Genomic DNA, 26,722 nt, shown 5'->3' with positions numbered 1-26,722 from the left:
TAGGGGGTTATGCTAAGAGAAGCTAGTGCTTAGAGTGGGGTACTAGGAATCAGAGCTCCTAGGTTTTGTTCCTGATTCTGCAAATGTGGGGGCTAACTTATGAAACTCTGATCCTAAGAGCACTGCCTCCTACAATCTTAGGATATGAAATGCATTAAGGATAACTGAACAGTTCTGATTTCAGAGTAACAGCCGTGTTAGTCTAAGGATGAACAGAGGGAGACGATAATTTCTGATTAGATCTTTTGAAAGCAACATGCTAATTAAATTATGATAATTTACATTAGTGATGTTATCATGGTATCAACAGATATGTATCTATTGCATATTTATTTTATATTCTACCAGGAAAAATCAGCCATGCAAAGTGCTGTATTCATTTTGTTAAAACTGTGCCTAGTTACAAAATCTCAGGCATATTTTAGCAATTATTTATAAATTTACTAACATAAAATTACTGTCCTAGGGTGACAGGTTTCAGAGTAGCTAGCATGTTAGTCTGTATTCGCAAAAAGAAAAGGAGTACTTGTGGCACCTAGAGACTAACAAATTTATTTGAGCATAAGCTTTCGTGAGCTACAGCTCACTTCATCAGATGAATTTATATCCCATACACCACAAATTTGATTGATCTGCAGAGTTTGGGTGAGAACAGAATCTGGACCCTGACCTGTGAGCAGTCTGCAGGGTTCCAGTACAGCCCCTCTGCAGTCATGATATCATATTGGGATATATGAATCTGTGCAAATCCAGGTCCAGTGACCCCTTTGGTCTTCCCCTGTTGGCCCATTATTTTCCAGCCTATTTGACACAAATTTCAGCTGCATGCAGTGCAGAAGCTCTTTGACAGATATTCCATCACTGTAGTAGGGCACTGCTGGACTTAAGTAAGGAAGAGGGCCATGTATGGACCCTCCATACCAGGGTGAATTTCACCCTTAGTTAACCTTGATTTCATAGTAATAATAATAATAGTTATCAATTATATAGGAATTTAAGGCATTCCCCAAGTGTTAAATTGAGAGTTATCAGTAATTATGTGCTCATATGCCAGGAAGGCATCATCAGTTTCATGTGGTTATTTTATCCTGCCATCTTTTCTTTCTAGTGGAGAAGCCCTACAAATGTGAGTTTTGTGGAAGGAGTTACAAGCAGAGAAGCTCATTAGAGGAGCATAAAGAGCGCTGTCGTACTTACTTGCAGAGCACTGGCATGTGTGAGGCTGGTAAGTTTATCAGATTACAGTGCTTGTCTTTGTATGTTACAGTGCCTTTAAAAGGGCATCTGGCAAACTGTTAATTTGCAGCCTGAAAACAGTTTTCACTACAATCATTTCAAGTAACCTAAGGGGCTGCAGATCTCATAAAAAGGTCTAGTTTAATGCATCCCTCAGGCAGCTAGTTAAAGAATGCTTTTATTTTAATTACTTTTTTATTTCACTGTTACTTTCAATAAAACATCCAGAATTCTTCATACACAGCATTTCTGTAGGTGACACCCACATTAAATTAAATTAGTCCTACACTAGTACTATTATGTGGTTTATTTCATTGGATGAGTTGCTGCTGGTATTTCATTACAGCAACTGTTTGCATGTGTTAGTCCATTCAGAACTATTTTTCAGTAGATTAATATTTGCTGATACCATCATAATCAGTTAGAATTTGTAAGTGTTTCAAACTGCAAAAGTATTGGGCTAGGGGATGGAAATGGGGTGGGGATCCTGACACTCTTGATGGACCAGCCTCTAATGTAGAGAGAAGTTTCGATGAGAAATATTCAATAATAAACAAGGAGATAGAAATATGCATATTTATGTGAACAGAAAGAATCTATGTTCCATTTGCCCACTTTAAGGGCACACTGAAGGGGGCCCATATGTTATACTTGGCTTTTGAAGGGAAATGGGAAAATTGAGGTATAGGCAAAGGCAATGGGTATTAGTATTTGATTATGAGTTGCTACTTGGAGAAGAGATCAACTGATTGAGCTTAGTTTTGTAATTTTAAATAAGTGACACAGCATTCAGAGCCAGAGTAGAGGTTCTTTTTATTGTTCTAAATTGAAACAAAATAAAAATAACTGTCATGTATATTGTGATAGTAGCTAAGTAGTTTAATGATTGAACAGAACCTTTTGTGAATGCAGGCAAACTAATTTTACATTCATGTAGTCTATATTGGTCAGCTACTTGAATTCCTTTAGTTATTCTGAAGCGAAGTTTTGTCACCTGATTTAAAAGTTAATTTCCAATAATAGTTTGGAACTTCTGTTTTCCTTTTCATTACTCCAATACTGGATTTCAGAAAATATTTCAGTGGCAAAAGTAACAACAATAATACTCTCCCTTTTCATAGCTATTTTCATCAGAGAATTTCAAAACATAAAATAAATTAAGCCTCACAACATCCCTATGAGGTAGGAAATATATAATTATCCCCATTTTACACAGGCATAGAGAGGTTGTGACTTGCTGAAAGTTTACAGAATTAGTCAGTAGCAGATATGAGTCTAAAACTCATATTTCATGGTAAATAGGCCTAATGGCCTGTGATGGGATGTTAGATGGGGTGGGATCTGAGTTACCCAGGAAAGAATTTTCTGTAGTATCTGGCTGGTGAATCTTGCCCATATGCTCAGGGTTTAGCTGATCGTCATATTTGGGGTCGGGAAGGAATTTTCCTCCAGGGCTGATTGGAAGAGGCCCTGGAGGTTTTTCACCTTCCTCTGTAGCATGGGGCATGGGTCAGTTGCTGGAGGATTCTCTGCTCCTTGAAGTCTTTAAACCACAATTTGAGGACTTCAATAGCTCAGACATAGGTGAAAGGTTTTTCGCAGGAGTGGGTGGGTGAGATTCTGTGGCCTGCGTTGTGCAGGAGGTCAAACTAGATGATCATAATTGTCCCTTCTGACCTTAGTATCTATGAAAACTTCAGCATTCTGGCTCCCATTCTCCTGCTGTTATAGCTAGGAACTTCCTGCCTTGAAAAGTGAACGTAAAGTATGAAGCCCCTCATTTTTGGTTCTGAATTTGAAATAGATGTTTCTTTTCAAACAAAGAGTTTAAGTGCATGTTTTACTCTGATAAAATATGAAAATTAAAAAATTAAAAATAAGGATTAAAATACTTTTATGTGAATAATAATAAATAGTAATAAAGTTACAGAATTAACATGGACACTTCAAACATAACAAAATTATTGTAGGGATATGGCTATCAAGAAAAAATATTCAGCTATTTTAGACCCTATTTATGCAAGTAGCACCACAAAGGTAAGCCCTTGAGCTCATGAATCCCCATTGATTTATTAGAACTCTGTAATGGGTGCAAGGATTCCTCCCCAACTTGCAGAGCTGCTTGCAGGTTTGGCCGTTAGTGTGCAAAAAAAAATTCAGGAAATGATGATTTATCAAGGTTAATTAGTGCTTCATAGCATGTTTTCCTTTTTGCGCACAAAGAAATGGTTAACTGAGCGTGTCAGCAAGTTGTGATTTTCATGAGAACCTGTACATACCATAACTTCAGCTTTATCTTACAAGGTACACTCAGATGGTGGCAATCACATTGAGATGCCCACCACATGGAAATTGAGGCACAGAAACTTTATACCTACTGTAGATTTCTGCATTATAGTAGTTCCCATCATTTGTACTCACTTCAGAATGGCAACTTTTCACTTATCCATAAACAGTGCTAAAATAGTGCGTAAATTGGTCATAGAGGAAATATAAATTTCCAGTACAGCATTATGTATCAGTATACTCTGCTTTTAAGGCCTCACAGCTTAAAAAATGCTGCAATGTTTTTTAGTGGCACTGTAAGATTTATGAAAAACAGGAACTCCAATCTTGCTGAGGCATTTCTATTCAATTCGCTGCTGTTAGGCACTGTATTAGATGGCATATTCTGCCCTTGTTCCACATGTAGAATGTTCATTGATGACAATGGCTGATATGCAAAAAGATTCACCTTACATTTGTCAACATTTCAGAAGTTTCCACCTCAGTGTGGCATTTCCTCCCCACAGGTTGAGACAGCAAGAGCAAAATCTTGAACTGTCATGTCATTGCTCCTCTTACCCGTAACCCTGCTGCTGCTATTGTGATGATTATTATTTATTACAGTGGTGTCCAGAAGGCCTAAGTAATACAAGGGTCTTATTATAATAAGTGCAAAAACACATAGTAAAAGACAGTCTCTATCCAGAAGAGCTTTACACCCTAATTTAAGACAAGGTGCAGGAAAGGGGTGTAATAAATACATGGAGGAAATTGTGGGGGGAGGATGAGGATAATAGTAATAGGAACATGTGATTATGTAGATCAGCCATGGGAACAATTATATGATTTCCATATGGAGCTTCAAGGATTACACATTACAGTGTTGCTCTGACATTTTTAGACATTCAGGATAATATTCAAAAATACCTAAGAGATGTTGGACTCCTAAATCTCACTTTCAAAAGTGATTTTAGGCATTTATGTGCCTTAGTCTCATCAAAAGTCAATGAGGTTTAGGTTCCTAAGTGCCTAAGTCTCTTTTGAAAATGGGATTCAGGCTTCTACATCACTTCAGCCCTTTTGGAAATGTTGTCCTAAGTCTCAGAACTGGATGAATATTCTGATTTGTACTTAAATGGATCAGATTTTTCTATTTACTGTCTTCTATGAAAACCAGAGCAGAGTAAGACCAAGACCTATGTTCTCTGAGTAAAAGCCAGAAATTCACTCTGGCTTGGAGAGGAACTAGATAGACCCCAGGAGCAGACAATATACTTCATAAAGTTTTTCCTCAAGATAGATCCATGTTTTGATTTCCAAGCCTATTCCTGTTGCTTTCAGGAGGATAAAATCTGGAGGCAGATCCCATATTTTTCTCATCCTTCTCCAGTAGTTGTACGTTGTTACTAACTTCTAAATGCAAAAGTTAACCTTCTTTTATTAAAAAATAAACTAAAAACAAACACACAAACATAATTTCCCTGAGGCACACAGGCTCTGTACAAAGCTTGGAGAATATTTATTCTTTTTAATGACTCCTGGACAAAGTCCATATATCTAAAGTTGAATTCCAAAAGTTATAAGTAATATCAGGGGACAGGGAGTCCTGTAAGTGTCTTACCCTCTTAATGCCTCAGTTTATCTTTCTCTAAAACAGGAATACGATTTACTGCACCTATCTTACCAGAAGGTTGTGAGGCTTAATTATTGTTTGTAAAGCTCTTTGAGATCACTGGAAAAAAACACAACACAGTAGTAATAATAGTAGCAGCAGCAGAATACAAGATGTATTATGGAAACCTAATGTATCCCTTAAAAGTTGAGTGTCAGACTGTTTGTAGAATTACAATTTAAACAAGTGAACTGAAGGAAAAGGGAAATAAATAAAAAACAGATCTCTAGTGAAACAGAATTTTCAGCAGTCTCTAGTTCATTCATTCTTTTAAAATTTTAAATAATTTCTCATTGCATTTTAGTATTCTACTTGCTCAGAATGTGGCATGGTAACAATATTGCTGAAAAAAAAAAAGATTTTATGTAACAGTATTGTTAGAACTTAGCTCTGTCCTTGATAACAATCTCTGATCACACCGTTTTCTTAGCACAATAACCCACCTCTATGTTCCACTCTCCATTATTTAGTGACCACATAGTAGATGAGACAGGAAACAATGCCTCTAATTTGAGCTTCATTTAGCACTTCAGGGTTTGCTAATGATGCCCACATGCACTAAAAAGTATAGTCACAGTGTGACAGAGACCACATTGTGGAAACAATTCATTACAGGCCAAATGATAAAATATTAATGTTCATGACTGGAAGAAAAGGACCCGCTCCTTCTATTTCTACAGCAGGGTAGTAGACACTAGAGCTTTCTAGAGACACTGCTCTCTTAAGAAATTAGTATAATGAGTCTCTGCTCTCTTAAGAAATTAATATAATTAATCTAATGGTTATAGCAAAAGACTGGTGGTCCGTAATGAAAAATAGCTCACATGTATGTAATGCTTTTCATCCCAAAATGTTTTTTAAACACAGGACTAACACTGAAATGCACATACACTTACACCTGAAATGCAAACACTGGACAACAGCATTTATAAGCACTACATAGATGTCTAAGATATTAAGTGAAGAATGCCATACCCAATTGCGACTTCAGGAAGAGTTTAGTTGAAAATGGTCAGGACACTAGAGCTAACACTGTCCTACTCTTGGGTAGAAGGCCATGATCAGAAACTTGGCTTTACATTTCACTTGAAAGACAGCTCCTCAGTGTTTCTAACACCATGCTAGGGCATTGATTAGTGAAGGTTCAGAGGGAAGAATAATACCTAATGAATCTCCAACACTTCCTGCAGCATCCTTGGGAATTTTTATGGTGCTGTCCCATCCAAAGATGAACCATGGCCAACATTATTTGATTTGAATGACATATCAAGATCACAATCTAAAGTAGTATAACTTCATTAAGAGTCTAGGTTTTTGATCACGCTGTTCAGTTACTCTCTATGTAACCTTGGGCAAGTCATCTGTCATTTCCTTGTGCCTCTGTCAAGCCATTCAGAAATCAGTGTTCAGATGGTTGCTGATTTAAATCCAGATCCTTCTGAACCATCCTAGGTCAATAAGTGACAAAATAACAAAAACAAAAAAAGATGCCTGGTGTATTTGGATTATATTGTTAACTACATGTTGAAATGACAGTTTCTACTTGTTTCAGAGGAACAGCCGTGTTAGTCTGTATTTGCAAAAAGAAAAGGAGTACTTGTGGCACCTTAGAGACTAACCAATTTATTTGAGCATGAGCTTTCGTGAGCTACAGCTCACTTCATCAGATGTTTACCGTGGAAACTGCAGCAGACTTTATATACACACAGAAATCATGAAACAATACCTCCTCCCACCCCACTGTCCTGCTGGTAATAGCTTATCTAAAGTGATCAACAGGTGGGCCATTTCCAGCACAAATCAAGTGAATAAAGTACCGGAGTAGGAGTCAGGAGATGTGGGTTCCATTCCTAAAGACTGGCCAAAAACTGACCAACTGCAATTGCAGTCACTTTAGAAGACATGTTGCCTCTTTGAGCCTCCGTTTCTTCATCAATAAAATGGACATAAAGATACTTACCTATCTTTTGAGAAGTGTTTTGTGATCTTTGAATGAGGAAAAATGCTACATAACTGCTAAGTATGATTCTTTATTAATTAAATGGACAAGAATGAACAGGTAGATGGGAGTATCTCAGGCCAGCCTTTAGACAGGGAGAGCTACACTGATAAGGTGTGGGACAGCTGCGCCTATGCCTGTATGCCCCTGCTACAGAAACAAACATATTGTTTTTCTAGAACTACATTTTGAAGAGGTTGCAAATATATTTTGCAGCCCATATTTTGCAGTTTCTTAAAAACAAAGGGCTACTAGCATGCAGAAGAAAAGCTTAAAATCATGAGACACAACAGTCTAGAAAATTGACATTTCCAGATGACCCAGAACATACTATGTAGGTCAATATTTAGTGTCTCTTCAGCAATATCTTCTCTGCACAGAATATTAGTGTCACCCAGCAGGAAGCTGCATGTCTACCATTTTAGACTGTAATGTAGTGAGGTTCCATCAGTGGTAAATAAATGGCATTGATAAAACCAATATGACATCAAGATGCTAAGGATAACTCCCAATATAGGTCTTGCGCTGAGTGAAACATCTTGTATTCACCGTTTCTTGCTCCTAGAGTTCTACCAATAGATATATAAAGTAGCTCTGAGAATGTATATTAAAAAACAACAACAACAACTGATGAGAGGATACTAGGAAAGACTTAGAGGTGTAGGAGGAATAAAAGAAAATCGAAAAAGCAAACAAAGAGCTGTGAATAGGAAAGAAATAAACAAGTAAGCAGTACTGTTATCACATATTTATTGTGCCCTCTTTTGCATGGATATTTTTCGTTCCAGTGAAAAGCTTCTGGGTATAAAAAGTGACCATAGTTGAAAACATAATACCTAACTTGTTTTTGTTCAGGACAGATGTGGGTTGCTGAGTTTCTTTTAATTATTAATAGCAAACTGCCTTGTACAGTGATCCTGTCAAAATTAAAAGCTTACTGGGTTTAGGATGATTCAGAACTTGGATAGGAGACCTCCAAAGATAACCAAGGGTGCCATATGGAGTGGTGCTGGGGATTTAGTAGTGGGTGCTCTTCCCCCTGACTTAGTATCAAACCAAATTCCCCAGCATGATGCTAGGGCGTATTGTGTTGCTGAATGTGACAGCTTTTGGATGAGATGTAAGCTGACATTAAAGATCCCATTGCATGCTTTGCAAGAGTTAATTCAAAGATACTGGCCAAAATGCAACTTAACTTTCTCTTGCCGTTTCAACTGATTCTGGTATGCTTCACTTTCTCACTTCAATTGTTATGCTGTGTTTGTATACTCTTTCACCCCAGAGGCAGCTGCATTTTAGCTGATGATATAGTGATCTCTGTTTATAGTATGTATATTTTCTTAAGTTTGTTTAGCATGTTGTGATCCTTTGGATTAAAAATAACCACAATATAAAGGCAAGATATTATTACCTTTAAAACACTGTGAATGTGTTCATTTGTGGGCCTGATTTATCATGTAAATCAATGGAGATACACCTGCATAAAACCAGAGTAACACAATGGAGATACAGACCCAGTTATTCCATCCATTCTGAGTCATATATATAGCTAGATTTCATGGCAGGAGCAGTTTGATACTTAACACTTGTGAAGCACTTTACATTTTCAAAACGCTGTGCAAACACTGACAAACTAAATAATGGCTGAGGTTTGGTGGGTCATGGTTAGTACTGATTAAAATACATCCAATATCAGTAACAGTAAACATCTAAGGTTTAAATTATTTTTAAATGTCAGAAAAATATTGCACAGTAGCTTAAAGGAGAATGATTGGGCACTTTTGTTATCACAGCCATATTTTACATTATTTCTACTGCTGTATTTTTAGCAAATAGATTAATTTAGGTCTAATACTTTATAAACTGCACTTAATTGGTCTGCAGCATGATATGTTTATGTATCCTCCATTTATGATAAGACTTCTCTCCTGTCTAGGCAAGACACCAAAGCTTATGGTATCCACATGAAATATTGTAACATTTAAATTGTCCATTTACAGTGAGGTCATCCCACAGCCCAACCTGCTGTGGGGCCTTGGGCAACTTACTTCCCTTCCACCCTTTGTCCATCTTGTCCATTCAGATTGTAAGCTCTTTGGGGCACAGTCTGTCTCTAATATGTTTGTTTAGTTTCTACCACGGTGTGACCATGCTCAAATAAATTGGTTAGTCTCTAAGGTGCCACAAGTACTCCTTTTCTTTTTGTCTCTTAGTGGTGCTCTAATACATATCACTAGTAATAATACCTGTTCCTGAGGAGAAAACAAGAATTTGGGGGCTAGAGCAGTTAAAATCAGAATGAGACTGGTAGTACTGGGTTGAGGTGACAAACAAGTAGTCATGGCTGGTCCAGTTCATAATTTGATGAGGTTGAGAGCATTCACAGCTGAATGTGTGACAGTGGGCCCTGGCTAGTACAGCTAGGGTCTTACTCTGGAAAATGCTAGAGCCACAGCACTAGATGAATGGTACATAGAACAGACACACACCAAGTATGCTTAAATTTCAGAAATTCTAGGCAGTTTAAATAGTTTTAAATAGCTCTGAATATCTAATAATAATACTGAAAGTGATGCATAGAGAGTGCACAGTGAATTTCAGTTGTAACAAACAGAAAAAATGTAAGACTAGATAAGACTTTTTCTAGAATCTGGAAAAAAATTGGGAATGGAAGACAGTATTGTAAGACTATTTTAAAAAATGTAAATTTATAGAAAGATTTTATGTTTCTTTGTTGCTATTTTACTAACAACCCTAGTTTCTGAGCAGTATTATTAAAATACTTGAGCTTTTTTGATAATATAACATAGGGACTGTATCTTTTTTTAAGCTGTCTTGAAGAATTATATTGGTCTGCAGCTGTCACATAGTGTTACTCAGAATCAAAAGGAAAGCCGAGCAGGGCTTATATCTCCATCTGTATTTTGTAACCAACCACGTCCAGCCTGTTTATTTTACACTTCCTCTTGCTAATGAAGATATTGGTTTTGTATGGGTTATGCTCTCCTGCACGAGCTTAAGACTGCAAGATTTTTGTGCGTTTCTGTGCTTGGTTCCACTGACCGCAACTGGTGCCCAAGACGCAAAGAACAAGAACAACAGAAAAACAACAAAACAAGTTTACATCAGATCTCCAAACTGTTTCCTTCCAGTTACTGTGGCAAACTCCGGAGATTAAACCATTCATCTCTTCCTTTTTTTTTTTTTTTTTTTTAACCTACGTGTGTTTTCTTTTCACATTTTCCAAACTAGCAAGCGTGGAGGCAAGGCACATCAAAGCAGAGATGGGGACTGAAAGAGCACTCGTGCTGGACAGGTTAGCGAGCAACGTGGCAAAGCGAAAAAGTTCAATGCCTCAGAAATTTATTGGTAAGAATAAAAAGTCTTTTCACATGCAGCAGTTAACTGTGTGAGGGCTGGTAACCAACAGGTACAATAGCAGTACTTGTTTTGAAGGGCCCTTTCTAGTCCATCATGTATTTAAATAAGGTAACTTCTGCTTTCCTGCTGTGCTTCTACTTACTGATTATATGTATTTGATAAACAAGAGAAATTGTTCAATTAGGTAAATGACCAATAGATCTGAATTCATACTGTATTTTGTGTACTTGTTTGTGTTAGTGTTTGCATGGTTAATAAATATATATTTTATGGGGGCTTTTGTTTTGGAGCTGTATGTGTGTGTGAAAACCTTTCTACCAGGGTTTTACTGGGGAAGAATCAGAGGGCTTCATCTTGTTAGGGGCTGAGTACCTTATCCCCCATCGTAGTCAATGGAAGTTGAAAGTGCTCAGTAGCTCCTTGCAGAGGCATATGGCACTGCAGAATAGAGCCCAAAGACAGAAAATTACTGAATTTTTGAAAGTCATTTTTAAAAATTTCAATCTGAATGATGAATGATAGGGTCAACCCCTTTTCTTGCTCTGGTTAAAAAAAATATGGCCACAATACATTTCCATAAAATTTACTGTGGATTTAATTTTATCAAATCAATGTTTGGCAAATTGGAAATCTTAGATAGCAAGGTCTGATATAATTTGTTGTTTTCTTTAATGAATGTTTATAAAATTAAAAGTTTTACTGAATCTTGAGCTTTCAAAATGAGATTATAACAAATTATCACAGAAAAATATTTGACTCTAGTTTATACCACTGGTGTACTAAAATATGCCTGATGTTTTCTGCAGAGATTAAAATAAGTTTAAAACACATTTCTTTTTGTCAAGTAGCCTGCTGAAATGGGTATATAGTACTAGTAATAATACTTACCTCATATATAGCTAGAGAATAAAAAACTATACACTGTGGTATTCTAATTAAAATAGCTAACCAATCAAAGGTATAGTTTTTAAATAATCCTGTGTATCTGAGTTTGATGGCAGGTCCTGTTTCTCAGCAGTGTTTGATGCTGTTATCTCTGTCTGTTGGTCATAGTTATTTATTTTGCACTATATGAAGTTGCATTTGAGCTCGGGAGTTTAATTAGCCTGCAGTTATGCCTTAATCATAAATTTTCCAGAGGGATATATGTGGTACAAGATGTTTACTTTTCTTAATATACATTTTCTGTTGCAAATATTGGCCTCTGTGGTAATTTACATTCACACTCACAGGAGAAGAGAAAGGAAGAGAATAGTGATAGAAATCATCTGCCAGAACTTGAGCAATCCATTTTCATATAGTCTGATCTGCACCCTGCACAGAGGGGTACTAAAGATGCTTCTTGAAATTCTGGGCCCAAATTTTCAAATCTGGGTACCAAAGGGTAGGCTCCTAAGTAAAAAATATAGACATCTAAATAAAAGTGACCTGATTTTCAAAGGTGCTGAGCACCTAGAGCACCCATTGGTTTCAGTGGGAATTTGTCAACTTTCATCACCTCAGAAAAACAAGCTGCTTTTTCTTAGGCACCTAACTATGGATTTAGGACTCTAACTTTAGGTACCCAGCTTTGAAAATTTTGGCCTTGGGGATTAGGCCTTGCAGGCCATACTGTGATTCCTAAAATGCTTTTCAAGTTCTTTAGGTCGTTTTTTTGGTATTGAGACCAGCCTCAGATTTTTGTCATCATAATTCATTGGGGGTGTGATTTTGCAAGGTGCTAAACACTCTTGCCCAATGCAGCAAAGAACTTAATCCTTGATTCAGTAAACCACTTAAGCACGTGTTGAATTTTTCATTAGAACTTAAGCATGTGTTTAAAGTTAAGCATGAGCTGAAGTGCTTTGGCTCAGCACCTTGCAGGACGGAGTCCTTTTTATTCTATTGTAATGCTGCATTGATACAGTTTATTAACAGTGCAAGCTGACACAGGGGTATAAATAAGTGTTTTGGGGGGTAAGGTTGGGGGCACTGGGGACATTCTTTTAGTGATATAGAGTAATCGAGTTCTGAAACATGCTGTTTCTCTAGAACCTCTACTACAGCGATGATGTTGGGTAATATGTGAAAAAAGCATGAGTCACTCACTCCCTCTTATTCCTGAGTGGCATGTTTGCAGCAGCAGTCTGTCCGACCTTGACTTGACTTTTGTGACTTCTTGAACTATATGAGCAGGAGGAAAAATCTGCCAGGACAGTTTTGTGATTTCTTGGGAAACAAGAGTTCTCAGAAGGGTGCTGATTTTTCATTTCCTCAGGAAGGAGGGATAAGGAGATGTAAACCAACAGGCTAGCCTAGGCTCATTTCTATGAAAAAGTCTACTGAGAAGAAAAACTATTAAATTGTCTGTTGACTCCTCTGATGACACTGCAGACTCTCACACTTCCTGTAGGCCAAATTCTGGCCCATCATGTAAATGGCTCTAAAAGATTATGTATCACATTCTGACCAGCAGTGGCCCCATTGTGTAACTCTGTGGGCTGCATATTAAATAGGTTGAGAACCACTAAGTGTTATCTGGGTCGCAGGTTGAGAACCACAGTGCCCCCCAACTAAACCCCCGCACAAACCCCTATGCTCCGCACCCTCTGCCCAGAGACACCTCCACAGAGTGGGGCCAGGAGTGGAGAGCTGGGCAGGGATCCCAACGCCCGCCATGCGGGGCCCCAGGACCCCGGACCTGCTGTGCGGGGCTGAGCAGCAGCTGGCTGCCCGGACCCCAAGCCCCGCCATGCGGGGCCGTGTGGCAGCTAGCTGCCTGGAGCCCGCTGCATGACAGGGCAGCTGGGAGCCTGGAGCCTGCGGCCTTTAGCACACAGCTGAGATGGGCCGCAGCTGTGTGCTATTTGGGCTGCAGGTTGAGAACCACTGGTGTAAATAATTTGTGTGGGTATGTGCAGTTTCAATTGCCAGGACAAATATGAATATATATGAACAAACCATATGCCTGACTCCTAAAACTTACCTGAGACCTTTCCCCATGGCTCCTGTTGCAGAGGTTCTGCCTTTGGCCTTTCCATGGATTTTGGGAGAACAGCTGTTCAGGCAAAAGTTTTCCATGTTCCACTCCCCATCTTCCTGCCGGATTTCTAATGTGTACTTCTGTGCACCAAACTTGTAGTATTTAGCAGTTTGTAATTACCATTTCAGTTAGCCATTTTTTCTAGTTGTGTGTTAAGTGGATCTGATACCCAGTAATAGGAATATAGCTTGGTAGGCACACCTTTCAATTAAACTTGCACTCAGTAGTGACTATGCTTGTGTTTCCTCATCTCTTGAATAGAATATACATTGGGGTAGATCCTCAGCTGGTGTAAATCATAGAATCATAGAATATCAGGGTAGCTCTATTAATAGAAAATCAGAGTAGCTCTACTGAAATCAATTAAGTTATGCCAGTTTACACAGCTGCCCATATGGCTCATTTTGTGCTACTTCTTTTTGAGAAGTATGCATCCGATGAAGTGAGCTGTAGCCCACGAAAGCTCATGCTCAAATAAATGGGTTAGTCTCTAAGGTGCCACAAGTCCTCCTGTTCTTTTTGCGAAGACAGACTAACACGGCTGTTCCTCTGAAACCTTCTTTTTGAGAGCAGCATTAAAAATATCTTTCTCCCCAGTGGTAAATGTGCTCGTACAGTTCTGAAACTTCAGCAAATACCACCAGCTCTCTGTGTGAAGTAACTAATGAAAAATGGCCTGCCTTGGTTAGCAGAGCAACAGGAAGCAGGTTCACTCCCTTTTTCCAGTGTCCACACCTCATCATGTCACAAAAATCTGCATACTGCTGTAGAGTAAGCATCACTGAGCAGCAACTGGCTATGTGTTTGCATTATATGATCGTGTGAATTCTGAAGGGGAAAGTTTTGCATTGCACTGAGTTGAAAAAGATAAACTGGGGAAAGGTGTTTCTTAAAATGTGTAGTAGCTAGCTTTGTAAATCAACAGTAGAAGAGAATGCAGGCTTGGTTCTTAATTTGGTGTTTCACAGTAACTTTTTGGTGCTTCCTCTGGGAGCAATAGCAACTTAACTCACAGTAATCTCTTGCAATGTCCCACAATGCTGCAATAAATAAAATTGTATCACTACTTTATGCCCTAATTAATCTTCTTTACTTTATTCCATTGCTCTCGTGCTCTCTTGCCTCTTCCTAATCTACTCTTCTTTTCTTTCACCCCTGTCTTGTTGCTGTCTTAATGAGGCAAAGTTTGAGCTGCCTTTTGTCTCCTTTTAAGTAAAGGGTTGCTGACTTAGAACACAACAAAACCAGTGGAACTCCATCCGTTTGCCTATAATGTTTTGTTATCATTTGGTATGATGTAAATGCAGGGAAGAACATACACTTATTAATTTTTCTGACATTTAGTGCCTTCAATAATGAGATCTAATAATAATTCCACTTACTATATTATTTAATATGAAACACCTTTAATCCCAAAGTGCTTAACAAACTTAATAACCTGATAAATACATGTAGGAATCATTCACTCACCACTGTTTATGGTGTGGAATATGGAAGCTTTTTAAAGGTGCACAGCACATGACATCCCTGTTTATGTCAGGGGAGTGAAGTAGGATATTCTATCTAACTGAACTATCATATGGAATCTTAGGGAAGCAGAATGGAATTAACTAAGTGGGAATTTGAACAGGTCCTGAGGGCTCACATCTCTGTTGGGAAAAGTAGTGCCAGATCGTTAATGACCACAAGAGGGCAGGACATTTGTTTCATGTCTTATTTCAATGACTGCTGAGCTTTTTAACAGGAGTTTCATAGTAAGATTCTGTATGTTTTTGCTCTTGTTATTTTTTTATTTCAGTTTTGATTAAACCTTTCATTTGTCTAGAACTGGTATTATGAGTCATTCAAATGTGTTATACCATTGTTGTTCCCTCTGAATAGAAGTTGGATCACAAGTTTTGCTGAGGGTTGGAAGCAGTTACATTCTTGTGGTTCACTAACCTTTTTTATAAAAGTGTTTTATAAAAGAAACGTGAGCTTCTGGTTTTGCTGTCTTTGCAGTGAAACCTGGTGAGTTTCATATACATTGAGTCATAGTGTCTACAGGTGACTGATAAACATCTGTACTATTCAAGTTACCGTAACTCAAAGATTAGTGGATCTGATGTTTGCAAGTCACTTGCATGTGAACATTCAGGCTTGTCCATTTTCTTAACTATGAAAGATTATAAGTTTCATTTAAACCACAGAATTCAGTTACTTATTTCTAGACATCCACAAAAGAGTTACTTCAGTCTTTTTTGGAGTGCAGCTTTCTTCCTTCCTTGCACCTGGCACACAAAGGGTTTGGGCCATGGCTCCACCCACAGTAACCTTCCTTGTCCCATACCTTGCTAGCAGGGGTATGAGGAGCGTTTCAATTGTGTAGCCCCTCTGCTCTCTCCCCATTCCCTTGATGCCTGGCTGAGTACAATGTGTGCAGCGTTAACATAGTCAGGGCAGAGGTGGGCTTGCTCCCCTGTGTGACTGCATTAGAGATGGTCAAAATCTAGCCCTATGTAATGTAATGTTCCAAAAGAATACATTATCTCTACTTATATGGCTTTCAATACTGTATTATCCGAGATCCTTCACAGAGTTAAAAGGAAACAATTCCAGTCCAAGGGGAGCTATATTATGCCACAGTCTAGGTTGGGAATATGCATAAATTCTTGTTAATTTTAATGTATTAAAATACAATGGGTGTAATTCTCCAATGTACTTCTACAGTTTCACACCCAAGTAACATCATGAAGAATCAGGCCCAATAAGAACAAAAGAGCTGGAAAAAGAAAGTTTAAGTGAGGGCTCCCATGCAAAGAAATGTAAAAAGATTTAAGTGCAGTCGTCCCAGAATTATGCCTATGTAATCTTATTGAAGGGGCCTTCCAACTACTTAATTTAGAAAGAGATGAGTAAAGGGGAGAATACATCATATATTTATATAAAATCCATATCTATATCTATCAATGAATGGTATAAGAATATAAGAACAGCCATACTGGGTCAGACCACGGATTCATCTAGCCCAGTATACTGTTTTCTGACAGTGGCCAGTTTACCCTCCCCGTCACAGACGAGTACAATTTCTCAGGAGATGATCAAAGAGCTAGAGGGAATGTTCTAAACCTTAAGGACCTGCTGTGGATTTTGTTTATTGACTAATTGACTTTTTTGCCTGTTTTATTTTTCATGAATCAGTTTTCACATGATTTTCTGTAAAGATGAAGGAAATGAATCCTTGACGAGCTTTCCTAATTTTACTCTTTTCCTTAAATCCCAGAACCATCAAGATCAGTGATGGATTGGCCGGCAAGTTGCTTAACTAACTTCTCTATTGCTCCATTTCCTATAGGCTTGTGCGTCAAAAAGTCAATTTACTTACATAAACAGCATCCCTGCCCCAAAGAGCATATAGCTAAATTCAAATCTGTTTCCTTCTCAGGGCCTACTGCTATTTAGAAAAGGATCCTAGAGTTTCAATACTTTTACAATCCACTCAGTAATTCAGTTTCTTTCCTCTCTTGTAGGTGAGAAGCGACATAGCTTTGACATTAATTACAATTCCAGTTTCTTGTATGAAAAGGAAAGTGAAATGATGCAAGGACGTATGATGGACCAGGCCATAAATAATGCGATCAGCTATCTTGGAGCAGAAGCACTGCGTCCGCTTGTACAAACCCCACCAGCTCCCACTTCTGAGATGGTCCCTGTCATCAGCAGCTTGTATCCCATACCACTCACCCGCTCTGAAATGTCAAATGGCAATCCACAAGATACAGAGAAGAGCCATGCCCATCTTAGAGACAAAAGTTTGTCTTCTGACAGAGGCCTTTCCCCAAACAACAGTGGCCAAGACTCCACAGATACTGATAGCAACCATGAGGAGCGCCAGAATCACACCTACCATCAAAACCAAATGATCCCCTCCCAGGTCCGCAATGGCCTCCAATCCTTGAAGGAGCTCCCAAGGCCATATGACATAATCAAGCCACCAACCATATGCCCACGTGATGCCTTTAAGGTTATCAATAAGGAAGGTGATGTCATCGGGGTCTACAGATGTGACCATTGTCGTGTCTTGTTTTTGGATTATGTGATGTTCACCATTCATATGGGATGCCACGGATTCCGTGATCCTTTCGAATGCAACATGTGTGGGTACAGAAGCCAAGACAGATATGAATTCTCCTCACATATAGCACGAGGAGAGCACAGAGTGGTCCTGAAGTAAAAGGATTGATTTTCCAAGAGACCAAAGGATCTGTTTTAGATTTGTTTGTTTTTTAAATTTGACTAAAAAAATTGCTTAAATATTTTTCTGTGCCAATCCTAAAAGAGTTAGTGTCCCTTGTAGTAGCAAAGTACTGATGGGGCTTTTTATTTGTTACTCAAAATGCAGTATTCTGTAGCATCTGTGCCTAGATACTGTGGTGACTGGCACGATATATAAACACCAAAGATAGCCAGATACAGATTTTGTATGAACTTTATGTTTGTGAAAATTTATAGCAACTTAAGATGTTTTTAAATATTTTAACATGTATTTTTGTTAGAACATTTGCTTCCAGTAATAGCAAAATGGCCATCTAGCTGTATTATGAGTGAAATACAAAGTCAAATATTGATGTGATAATTCTCATAAAAAAAGTTGAAATTCAGCACAAAAGATTGTCCATCCTTACTGCCCTTTCAGAACCACTGTATTCCAGCCAATAACACCCAAGAGACACTTTCTGTTAGTGTTTCAATTTCTGAGGTATTCCTAAAATGGCCAAATTATTGAAACACAGAAAACACATATCTGGGGAGATTGTATCAAATAACTTTTAAATGTTTCCCCCAAAGTCTTAAAAGTGTGTTGTCTCACCACACTTTGCTTTTGCTTACTCCACTCTGTTCACTTTCTTTAAAGTCTCTCCCCACCTCATCTCTTACTCAGTAATACCAAAATAAGCCATCTGAGCTATTTGGGGTTTTAGTTTTTGTAACTGTGTACGCTTTTGGGATACCCATTGAGACCATTTGTTGGCTTGCCCCTAAATTCTGAAGGAAATCCTGCTTTTCATTAATGGATCAAGTATGTGTCTTTCTAACAGAACAAAATTGCAATGAGACTCAAGACCCGATTCTGCTCCCGTTGACATCAACAGCAAAACTCACACTGACTTCACCTGGTGCAGGAGCAGTCTCTAAAATAGCAATGGGCAGACAAAATGCTCATTAAGGCAAATGGAATTTTTGCTTATCTAAGGGCTGCAGGATTGGGCAGTTTGAGGTTACTATAACTCAGGGAGAGAACAGAGACGATAACATATAGAACAAATAAAAAGAAAACTTTTTGATTGAGAAAGCAATTTTCTAATGACAGTGTACTGAATGTGAAAATAAAGGTCCCGAGTCTCCTCTCACTGGTGTTACACCTTTGTGAGAGGAACGCTCGGCTCAAAATTTATTGTATCAGATGCTACCCTCATTTACACCCATGTAACTTCAATGATGGCCAGGTGGTTGTGCAGATGAGCATAGAAGTTGACTCAATATATTTTGGATTTAGCGTTGCCAAGTAGAATCATAGTGTCCTGGCAAAAATTTGCAGTAGCTACCGTGAGAATCTTCATGTAAGAATGTGTGGGAGCGGACAATTCAATCACACTTTCTGGTTTTACATGGGGATATCCCTTGGAGTGAAATGTGCTGTTTTGCAAAATGAGTATTTGCGATTACTTTGAAGCCAGTTTTTAAAATAGTTTTAATCTAATCATTGTTCTGCAGCTGTATTATTAGTCATTGTGCTGAAGATGTGAATATGATAATTTTGCTGAGTGTATGTTTATTTTTTTAAAATCTTTTATATAATGTAGAGTTAGATGTGTTTTGCTGGATTTTTTCATCCAGTGGGTATTTGGTCTGAGCATTTATTTTGTACTTTTTCAGTGTTGTGTCAACTGCTGTGTAATGTTTTACTTTTTTCCATGGAGCAAAAGTGAGGGCTAGTGTTCTGAATAGAGGACTGAGTGTAAGGAAATACAGAATTCTAACACTGGCTCCCTCTGTGATCTTGGACAAATCACTTCACCTCTCCCTGACTTATTTTCCTCGTGTAAAAAGGGAATGATAATATTTTCTCTGCCTGATAGGGGTATGTGTGAAGATTAATAAAATTAATGTTTGTAAAATGCTATGAAGTTGAAAAGTACTATATAAGTGCTAAGTGTATGTCTATATATATATTTTGTGCAGAGTGGGGAAGATATTTTTGTCCATTTGTGTTCAATTTGTAGATACATATTTGTAAAATACTTTTATTAATCCCTTTGTGGTAGAAAACTTCTGATTACCAGGGACATTTTTAGTGAGCTGAGTGGATGTCCCTCCTACGTCCCAAACACACCCATGCCGCAGCACTACTACAAAACCCTTCAGTTGAGTTACTCCTGACTTACAGAAGATCTGTAAAATCAGATAGGACATTAGGTTCATGCTCAGTATATTTGGAAATACTTTGGAGTTGGTCTCTTACAATAGGAGGTTGCCTAAAAACGGTGGGGCAGAAACATACTGTATTCTTCTTTATTTCCTGTCCTAAATTACTGTGAGCTGATAAACAGTTTCTACATTTCATTCCAAAGATGGCTGTATTTTCATGGGAAAAATGATCAATATATATGTACACCATAGAAAAAATGGTTCTCATTAGGGTTAAACAAAATCATTTAGAAAGATTAATAAGACAAAGTACAAATAGTGAAGTGTTACCTAGTCATTAGCACAGGAAACACCTTGAATTACTGCATGTATATTACATCAAATACCACCAGCTTCTTTCTCACTCCACCATAGAATCCTTGAAGATTACTTTGCCCAGAATTTACTTTCCCACTCTTCACTCATTGTTCAGCTAGGCAGGGCTTCAACCACCTACCCACCCATTATTTCCCAGATAAAGTGAGCAATCAACCACTGCGCCTGTGAAAAGTTCAATTCGAGCTACATTCAGAGTTTTTTGAAAGAGGTTTCACAGTATCTTCCCCTAGTAGGCAGACTTTTCTCACCACTACTCAGGCAAAGAAGTGTTGTTAAGATATACTGCACCAAAATAAATTGCTCATAGCCATTTTCTGGGCCCAATGAGCAGTGTATTTTAATGAGTACCTTTTATCTGACATGAAAATCCTCATTAACTTCATGAGTGTGTGTTTGGGACTACTCCCACTTGGGCCCAGGACTGCGTTGGTCACATATTGGCACTGAAGCTTGAGGAGTACATAAGGCCCACACCTGCAAAGTGCTGAGCACCACTGCTTTCCATTTAAATCTGGATCTGCCCCCTAATTTAAAAGGATTTGCCCCCTAATTGGCATAAAATTGAGCAGATTGACACTTACCTCATCTTTAATATGGAGGGGTAGCTCACAGACACTAAAGATTGCATCTTGCAGTGCTCCATCTTGATCTCAGCAGCCTTCCACTGGATCAAGAGGAAAGATTGCATGGTGAAGCAAGTAGTCTGTTTTGGCCATGTCTGTTTATCAGAAAGAAGGTGGATCACAACGTTGGCTGCTGAGAGTCACATTTAGCTTGCAAGATACATTTTGCCAACCCCTGCTGCAAAGAGTTCAAACGCCAGAGTTGAAAAACCCATTGATGACTTTGCAAAATTACCTGAACTGCAAAATGAAAAACCTTTGCAAACTGTTGCTAGCCTAATTTGTTCTACTGGCCTATTTTAACACTGCTGGTTCAGTTGATTTCAGTATGAAAACACATTTTGCATAGACATTTTTCTGAAATGCAGCCTGATCAACAGTTTTCTCTGTCTCAGTCAATTCTTTGTTGTGCTAACTGATAAATTGCACACATACAAAACATTGATATGGTTTTTCAAATTGTATTGTATCATTAAGGAATAAATTTTATTTTTTGTTTAATATTTTATTGAATTTTTGAAGGACAGACCTACAAAAAGAATGTCTAATATTTGTAATTGCTAAAGAAGTCTCAGCAGATATAACAAATAGATGTAATGCAATTCTGTGTTTGTAAAAGGCCTAGCATTATGGGGCCTTGATCCCTGATTGGTGCTTTTAGATGCTACAAAACACACGTAATAATAATGCTCTATATGTTGAATAAATTTTTGTATTTAATTAAGACAAATTAATTCAGATAGGCAGCCCCTAGCTTCCAAATGTTGAGAATTTTTGTCTTACTAAGCTTTAATCTATCATATTTCATATTTATAAATCAAGAAATTGTGATGAAACTTATGGTCAATATGCAGGTTATGTGTTATACCCTTAAGAATGAGCTTGATGGCTGTGGTTAACAGAATGTTAAATAGTTTCTTAATATAACTCTGTTAAATGTAGAGATTTAACTATAATATAGGCTACTCTTTTAATTGTGGAAAAACTATATCAGTATAGTATATACTGGTAGTTGATGTATAAATTATATATATACAAAAAAAGGAGCCTTGTTTGACCTTTTGGATTTAGACTGCACATTCCCTGCGTTCCAAGCAAATCAAGGATAGGCACATAAAGATGAATAACAGGCCAAATTCTGCCCTGGGATATACACAAGTAATTCCTACCAAATTTTCTGGGACTTTTGTGTGCATATTTCTGAAGGCAGAGTCTGGTCCTTACTTTGTCACCCAGTGTTTTAAGAATCTCCATTCTTTTGGCTCTATGTTACTGAAGCCAGGTTGGCCTTGGAGATAGTGGGGTTCTTGCTCCCTGTGAACTAGTTGATTTGCCAGTGGAAAATAAAGTACACTGTAAATGTTAGCAGTGGATTTGAAGAATAGAAATTCCATTTATCTACACATACTGCCTGGTGACCTTAAGTGACTTTACATTATTATAGGGTCAAAGGCTTTTCACCTTCACACTCTTCATGCAAAGCCTAAACAGGCATTGCACAGGCCTTTAAAAGCACTTGGCTACTAGAGTGAGGGGCAGTATAGAAATACCTAAAATGGAAAGGACTACTCTTCCCCTTAATCCAGAAGTGTGGAGTGGTTGGGTGGCTAATCTGTTGCCACAGTTACAGGGAAAGGCTGTAGTAACAGCTGGTGCTCCTGGGTGTGATGTTTAGCCCTGTAGATTCTTGTAGTGGTAGCTCCATTATTTAGTCGGAGCCTGTGCCTGCCATGCCCCTGCCTCCTTCCTTCCTTCCTTCCTTCCGTATTGCTGGCACTGTGGAATAGAACTATGCGGTGAGCACATGGGGTAGACTTCCCCATGACAGCTAGTCCTTGGCTTGCTCCACCTCAGGAAGTGGAACTGTGTCACTTCTGCTACCTTTAGTGCTTTCTGCACCAAAAAACAGTGGGCTGAAGGTTACAGTCAGCCCATAGTTCCCAGCTTCTTTTTAAAAAGTGCTTTAAGAACAAACACTTTAGTCTTCTATGCCCCTGGGGAGTTCTGTGGAAGGCTCAAGTATCCAGGAGTCTCTGAAAGACTAGAGCTGCACCTAACTCTCTAGAGTAGTGCTGCTGAAAGTGGTGGTCCGCCGACCGGCTGCCGGTCTGCGCGCGCATTGGAAAAAAAAATGGCCGGTCCCCCCCATCAGATAGCTTGAGAAGCACTGCTCTAGAGCACATCAATTAGAGGGAAGCCTCAGTAACAAGTTGTGGAAGAAGTAGCATTTCAAGATAATACTAGGACAGCCAGCAGGCCCTTTTTTAGCACCTGTTTTAACAACTTCACACTTGTTCACACTTACTTCATTCCCTCTTGACACTTTTCACCACAATAAACTGGACCAGCTTAACAGAAGAGAGAGAAAAGAAAAAGTCAATGCATTTTCTTCTTTAGAGTCACCTACTTCCTTCCCACCACCCAGTAAAACCTAAACAACTGTAAATAGTTTCCCCATTTTGCTGCGAAACTTTCACACTAAGCCTTAAAGAATTATCTAAATAATTTCCAGTTTTTGAAATGTAGCAGTACTGGCAGGTTTAGAACAGTGAGCAAAATGTTAAGAAGCAAACTCTGTTTTAATTTTTAATGTATCTTCATTGTGGCTTTTCTTTTAATAAAAATAATTCTTTTGTCAATGGAAAAAAATATTCATGTGCCTGGAACCAGAAACGCATAAACATAAGGTTTATAAAGGTGTTGAGTTGATGTTAGGACAGAGAGATCCTTATCTTTTGATATACTGTAATTGTGATAGAACATGGAAGAACTCATTTTGCCTGTAGTGTTCAAACATGCTTTATAATGCATGAAAATCCTAAAAAAGTGTACACAGCATTAAACCGCATCATTTGAATGTTTTAATGTGCTCATGCTTTTTGCAAGACTGTCTCTACCCTATTTCGCAGAAGGTAACAGGGCTAGTGGTGACAGACGTTCTGTCTTTGGTCTCTCTGCAGAGACTGCCAGTGAGAAGGCCAATTAGTGAAACACTCAGCTAGCTACACACTGGAAACCATACAAAGATCACCAGACTCATTCCATGTGGGCTACTGAATGGTCATCACATGGTAACTGGGTCACTCATTAATGTCCTGAGCTGGATCTGAACTGGAACCCTAAAAGTCTCCCAGCCTATCACTAACCCCTTGAGCCATGCAGTCTCTGATCAAAGTCCTTTAATCCTCCAGTTCTGGAGCATTCAGCACCTCCAAATGAAGTTAGCAGCAGTACATTTCAAGGCCCTTGGACACCAAAACATTATTCACTTCAAGTAAATTTATGTTGCTTGCCTCTTCTGTTTTTTTAGGACCTGGTCAAAAGCCCATTGAAGTCAATGGGAGTCTTTCCATTTATTGCAGTAGGCTTTGGATCAGGGCCATTATCTATAGGTGAGCAAAGGAGGTAGTTTGAGCTGCTTATGTACTGTAAATTAGTTCCTTCTCAAGCTATATTTGTATGTGGCCTGGGAAAACTTGCTTCCCTATCACTCTGTTACAGGGAGATAATAATATCTACCCCACTGGGGTGTGTGGCGAGAAAGGTAAATTGCTAGGCTTAAATATAGGCTATGCCTGTTTCCACTGAAGTTAATTATGAAACTCCCATTGACGTCATTGCAAACAGGATTGGACCCTTAAGTGTTTGTAAAGCATGTTGAGCTGCTTGGATGAAAGACACTATAGATGTGCAAACAGTTATCATTCCCTATTTAGGAGACATTAAAAAAAAAAACATCACTACACATACAGGACCAGATTTTCAAGTGCTCAGCATCCGCAATTGGCCCAGCTCCCATTGTGGCACCCAAATAAGGACCACATTTTCAAAAAAGCTCAGCACTCAACTTGCTGAGCTCTTTGGAAAAGCTAGTTCTTAGTTAAAAAGAATGCCTGGACACAATCACTAATACCATGGGCCCATGCCGCCCTTACAGTGAGTAGCAATTACGAGAATGCTCCCATTGACTTCAAGCCCTATGTAAAACAATTCAGTCAAGCATAAAGGATGCATGTTACCACACTGGCAAGAGCGGGTCCATACCAGACAAACTGCACCCTGGCGAAGGAAGTTTACCTTCACAAGTTATCAGACCAAGGCCCTCAAGGGAATCACTCTCTTTCTCCTTTTCCTGGCCCATGTGCTGTCATGAGGCTAACATAGAGACATTCCATCAGAGGAAGGTTATATTTGTATTGCCATTTGCATATCAGCAAACCATTGCACCTGTGCAGCTAGTGAAATTCTCCGGGGAGCGAGAGTGCAGAACAGTAACTAACAATTGTAACACGCAGACTCGCCAATGAAAGGAAAGTCCCGGCAGACAATTGTTTTTAGAAGAACACACTTTCCTTTCAAGAGTTACTAAGCTAAAACCTCTCTACATGAGCTACCACTACTTTAGCTTGCTAAAGCAAATAAATATTTCAAAGTTAGATATTTTTAAATCAGCAGGTCCAGATAACTTGTATACAAGACTTTTAAAAGAGCTGGCTGAGGAGCTTGCTGGACCATTAATGTTGATTTTCAATAACTCTTGGGACACTGAGGAAGTTCCAGAAGACGGGAAGAAAGCGAATGTTGTGCCTCTAGTTAAAAGGGGTAAATGGGATGACCTGAGTAATTAGAGGCCTGTCAGTCTGACATTGATCCTAGGAAAGATAATGGCCCAACTTCTATGGGACTCGATTAATAAAGAATTAATGCCAATCAATGTGCCTTTGTGGGTAATAGATCCTGTCAGACTAACTTAATATATTTTGATGAGATAACAGATTTACTTGATAAAGGTAATAGTGTTGATGTAATATACTTAGACTTCTGTAAGGCGTATGACTTGGTACAGCACAATATTTTGATTAGAAAACTGGAATAGTATAAAATTAACATGATGTACATTAAATGGATTAAAAACTGGCTAATTGATTGGTCTCAAAATATAATTATAAAGATGTGTTTCTAGTGGGGTCCTGCAGGGTCTGGTTGTTGGCCCTATACTATTTACCATATTTATGAATGACTGGGGAGAATGACATATTTATAAAATCACCACTGATAAAGTTTGCAGACAGTTACTGATATAGAGAGATCTGTATCACTTAGTAAGCTGGGTACAAGCAAACAATATGCCATGTAATACAGCTAAATGTAAAGGCATAGGTATTAGGCACTGGTGTAACCACTACTGGAATATCGTATGCATTTCTGGTCCACTTCCATAATTCAAGAAGAATGTTGATAAATTGGAGAGGGTTCACAGAAGAGCCATGAGAATGACTAAAGGATTAGAAAACCTGCCTTATAGCAATAGACTGAAAGAGCTCAACATGTTCAGCTTAACAAACAGCAGGTTAATGGGTGACTCGATCACAGTTTATTAGTACCTACAGGGGAAACAAATCTTTGATAATGGGTTCTTCTGTCTATCAGACAAAGGTATAACGTAATCCAATAGGCTGCACATTGAGACCCGATAAATTCAAGACTGGAAATAAGGCACAGTTTTTAACAATGAGGGTAATTTCCAAAGGTAGTGGTGAATTCTTTATCATTGACAAATTTAAAATCAAGATTGGATGTTTTTCTAAAATATATGCTCTAGGAATTATTTTGGGGAAGTTCTGTAGCCAGTATTATACAGGAGGTCAGAATGGATGGTCGCAATATTCCCTTCTGGCCTTAGAACCTATGAAAATGCAAAGCATTGTGTTAATTTATTATTTTTGTCTCCAAGGTTT

General features: G+C 38.4%; 1 protein-coding gene across 2 annotated transcripts in view; it reads left to right on the top strand.

Annotated features, from left to right (window-relative positions):
• IKZF3 (IKAROS family zinc finger 3) overlaps positions 1 to 19,799 on the top strand; it is a 50,516-nt gene extending 30,717 nt beyond the window's left edge. For both annotated transcript variants that reach the window (XM_073325782.1, XM_073325781.1), the window contains 3 exons: positions 1,109 to 1,225; positions 10,425 to 10,541; positions 17,085 to 19,799. In XM_073325782.1, coding sequence (XP_073181883.1) covers positions 1,109 to 1,225; positions 10,425 to 10,541; positions 17,085 to 17,788 — 938 coding nt within the window. In that variant the 3' untranslated portion in view covers positions 17,789 to 19,799. The remainder of the gene's footprint in view (positions 1 to 1,108; positions 1,226 to 10,424; positions 10,542 to 17,084) is intronic.
• The last annotated feature ends 6,923 nt before the right edge of the window (positions 19,800 to 26,722 follow it).

The sequence above is a fragment of the Lepidochelys kempii genome, chromosome 27, assembly GCF_965140265.1.
Source record: "Lepidochelys kempii isolate rLepKem1 chromosome 27, rLepKem1.hap2, whole genome shotgun sequence".
NCBI classification, from domain to species: domain Eukaryota; kingdom Metazoa; phylum Chordata; order Testudines; family Cheloniidae; genus Lepidochelys; species Lepidochelys kempii.
Note: the sequence above shows the minus strand (reverse complement) of the source record. Positions and strands in the feature narration are given on the sequence as shown.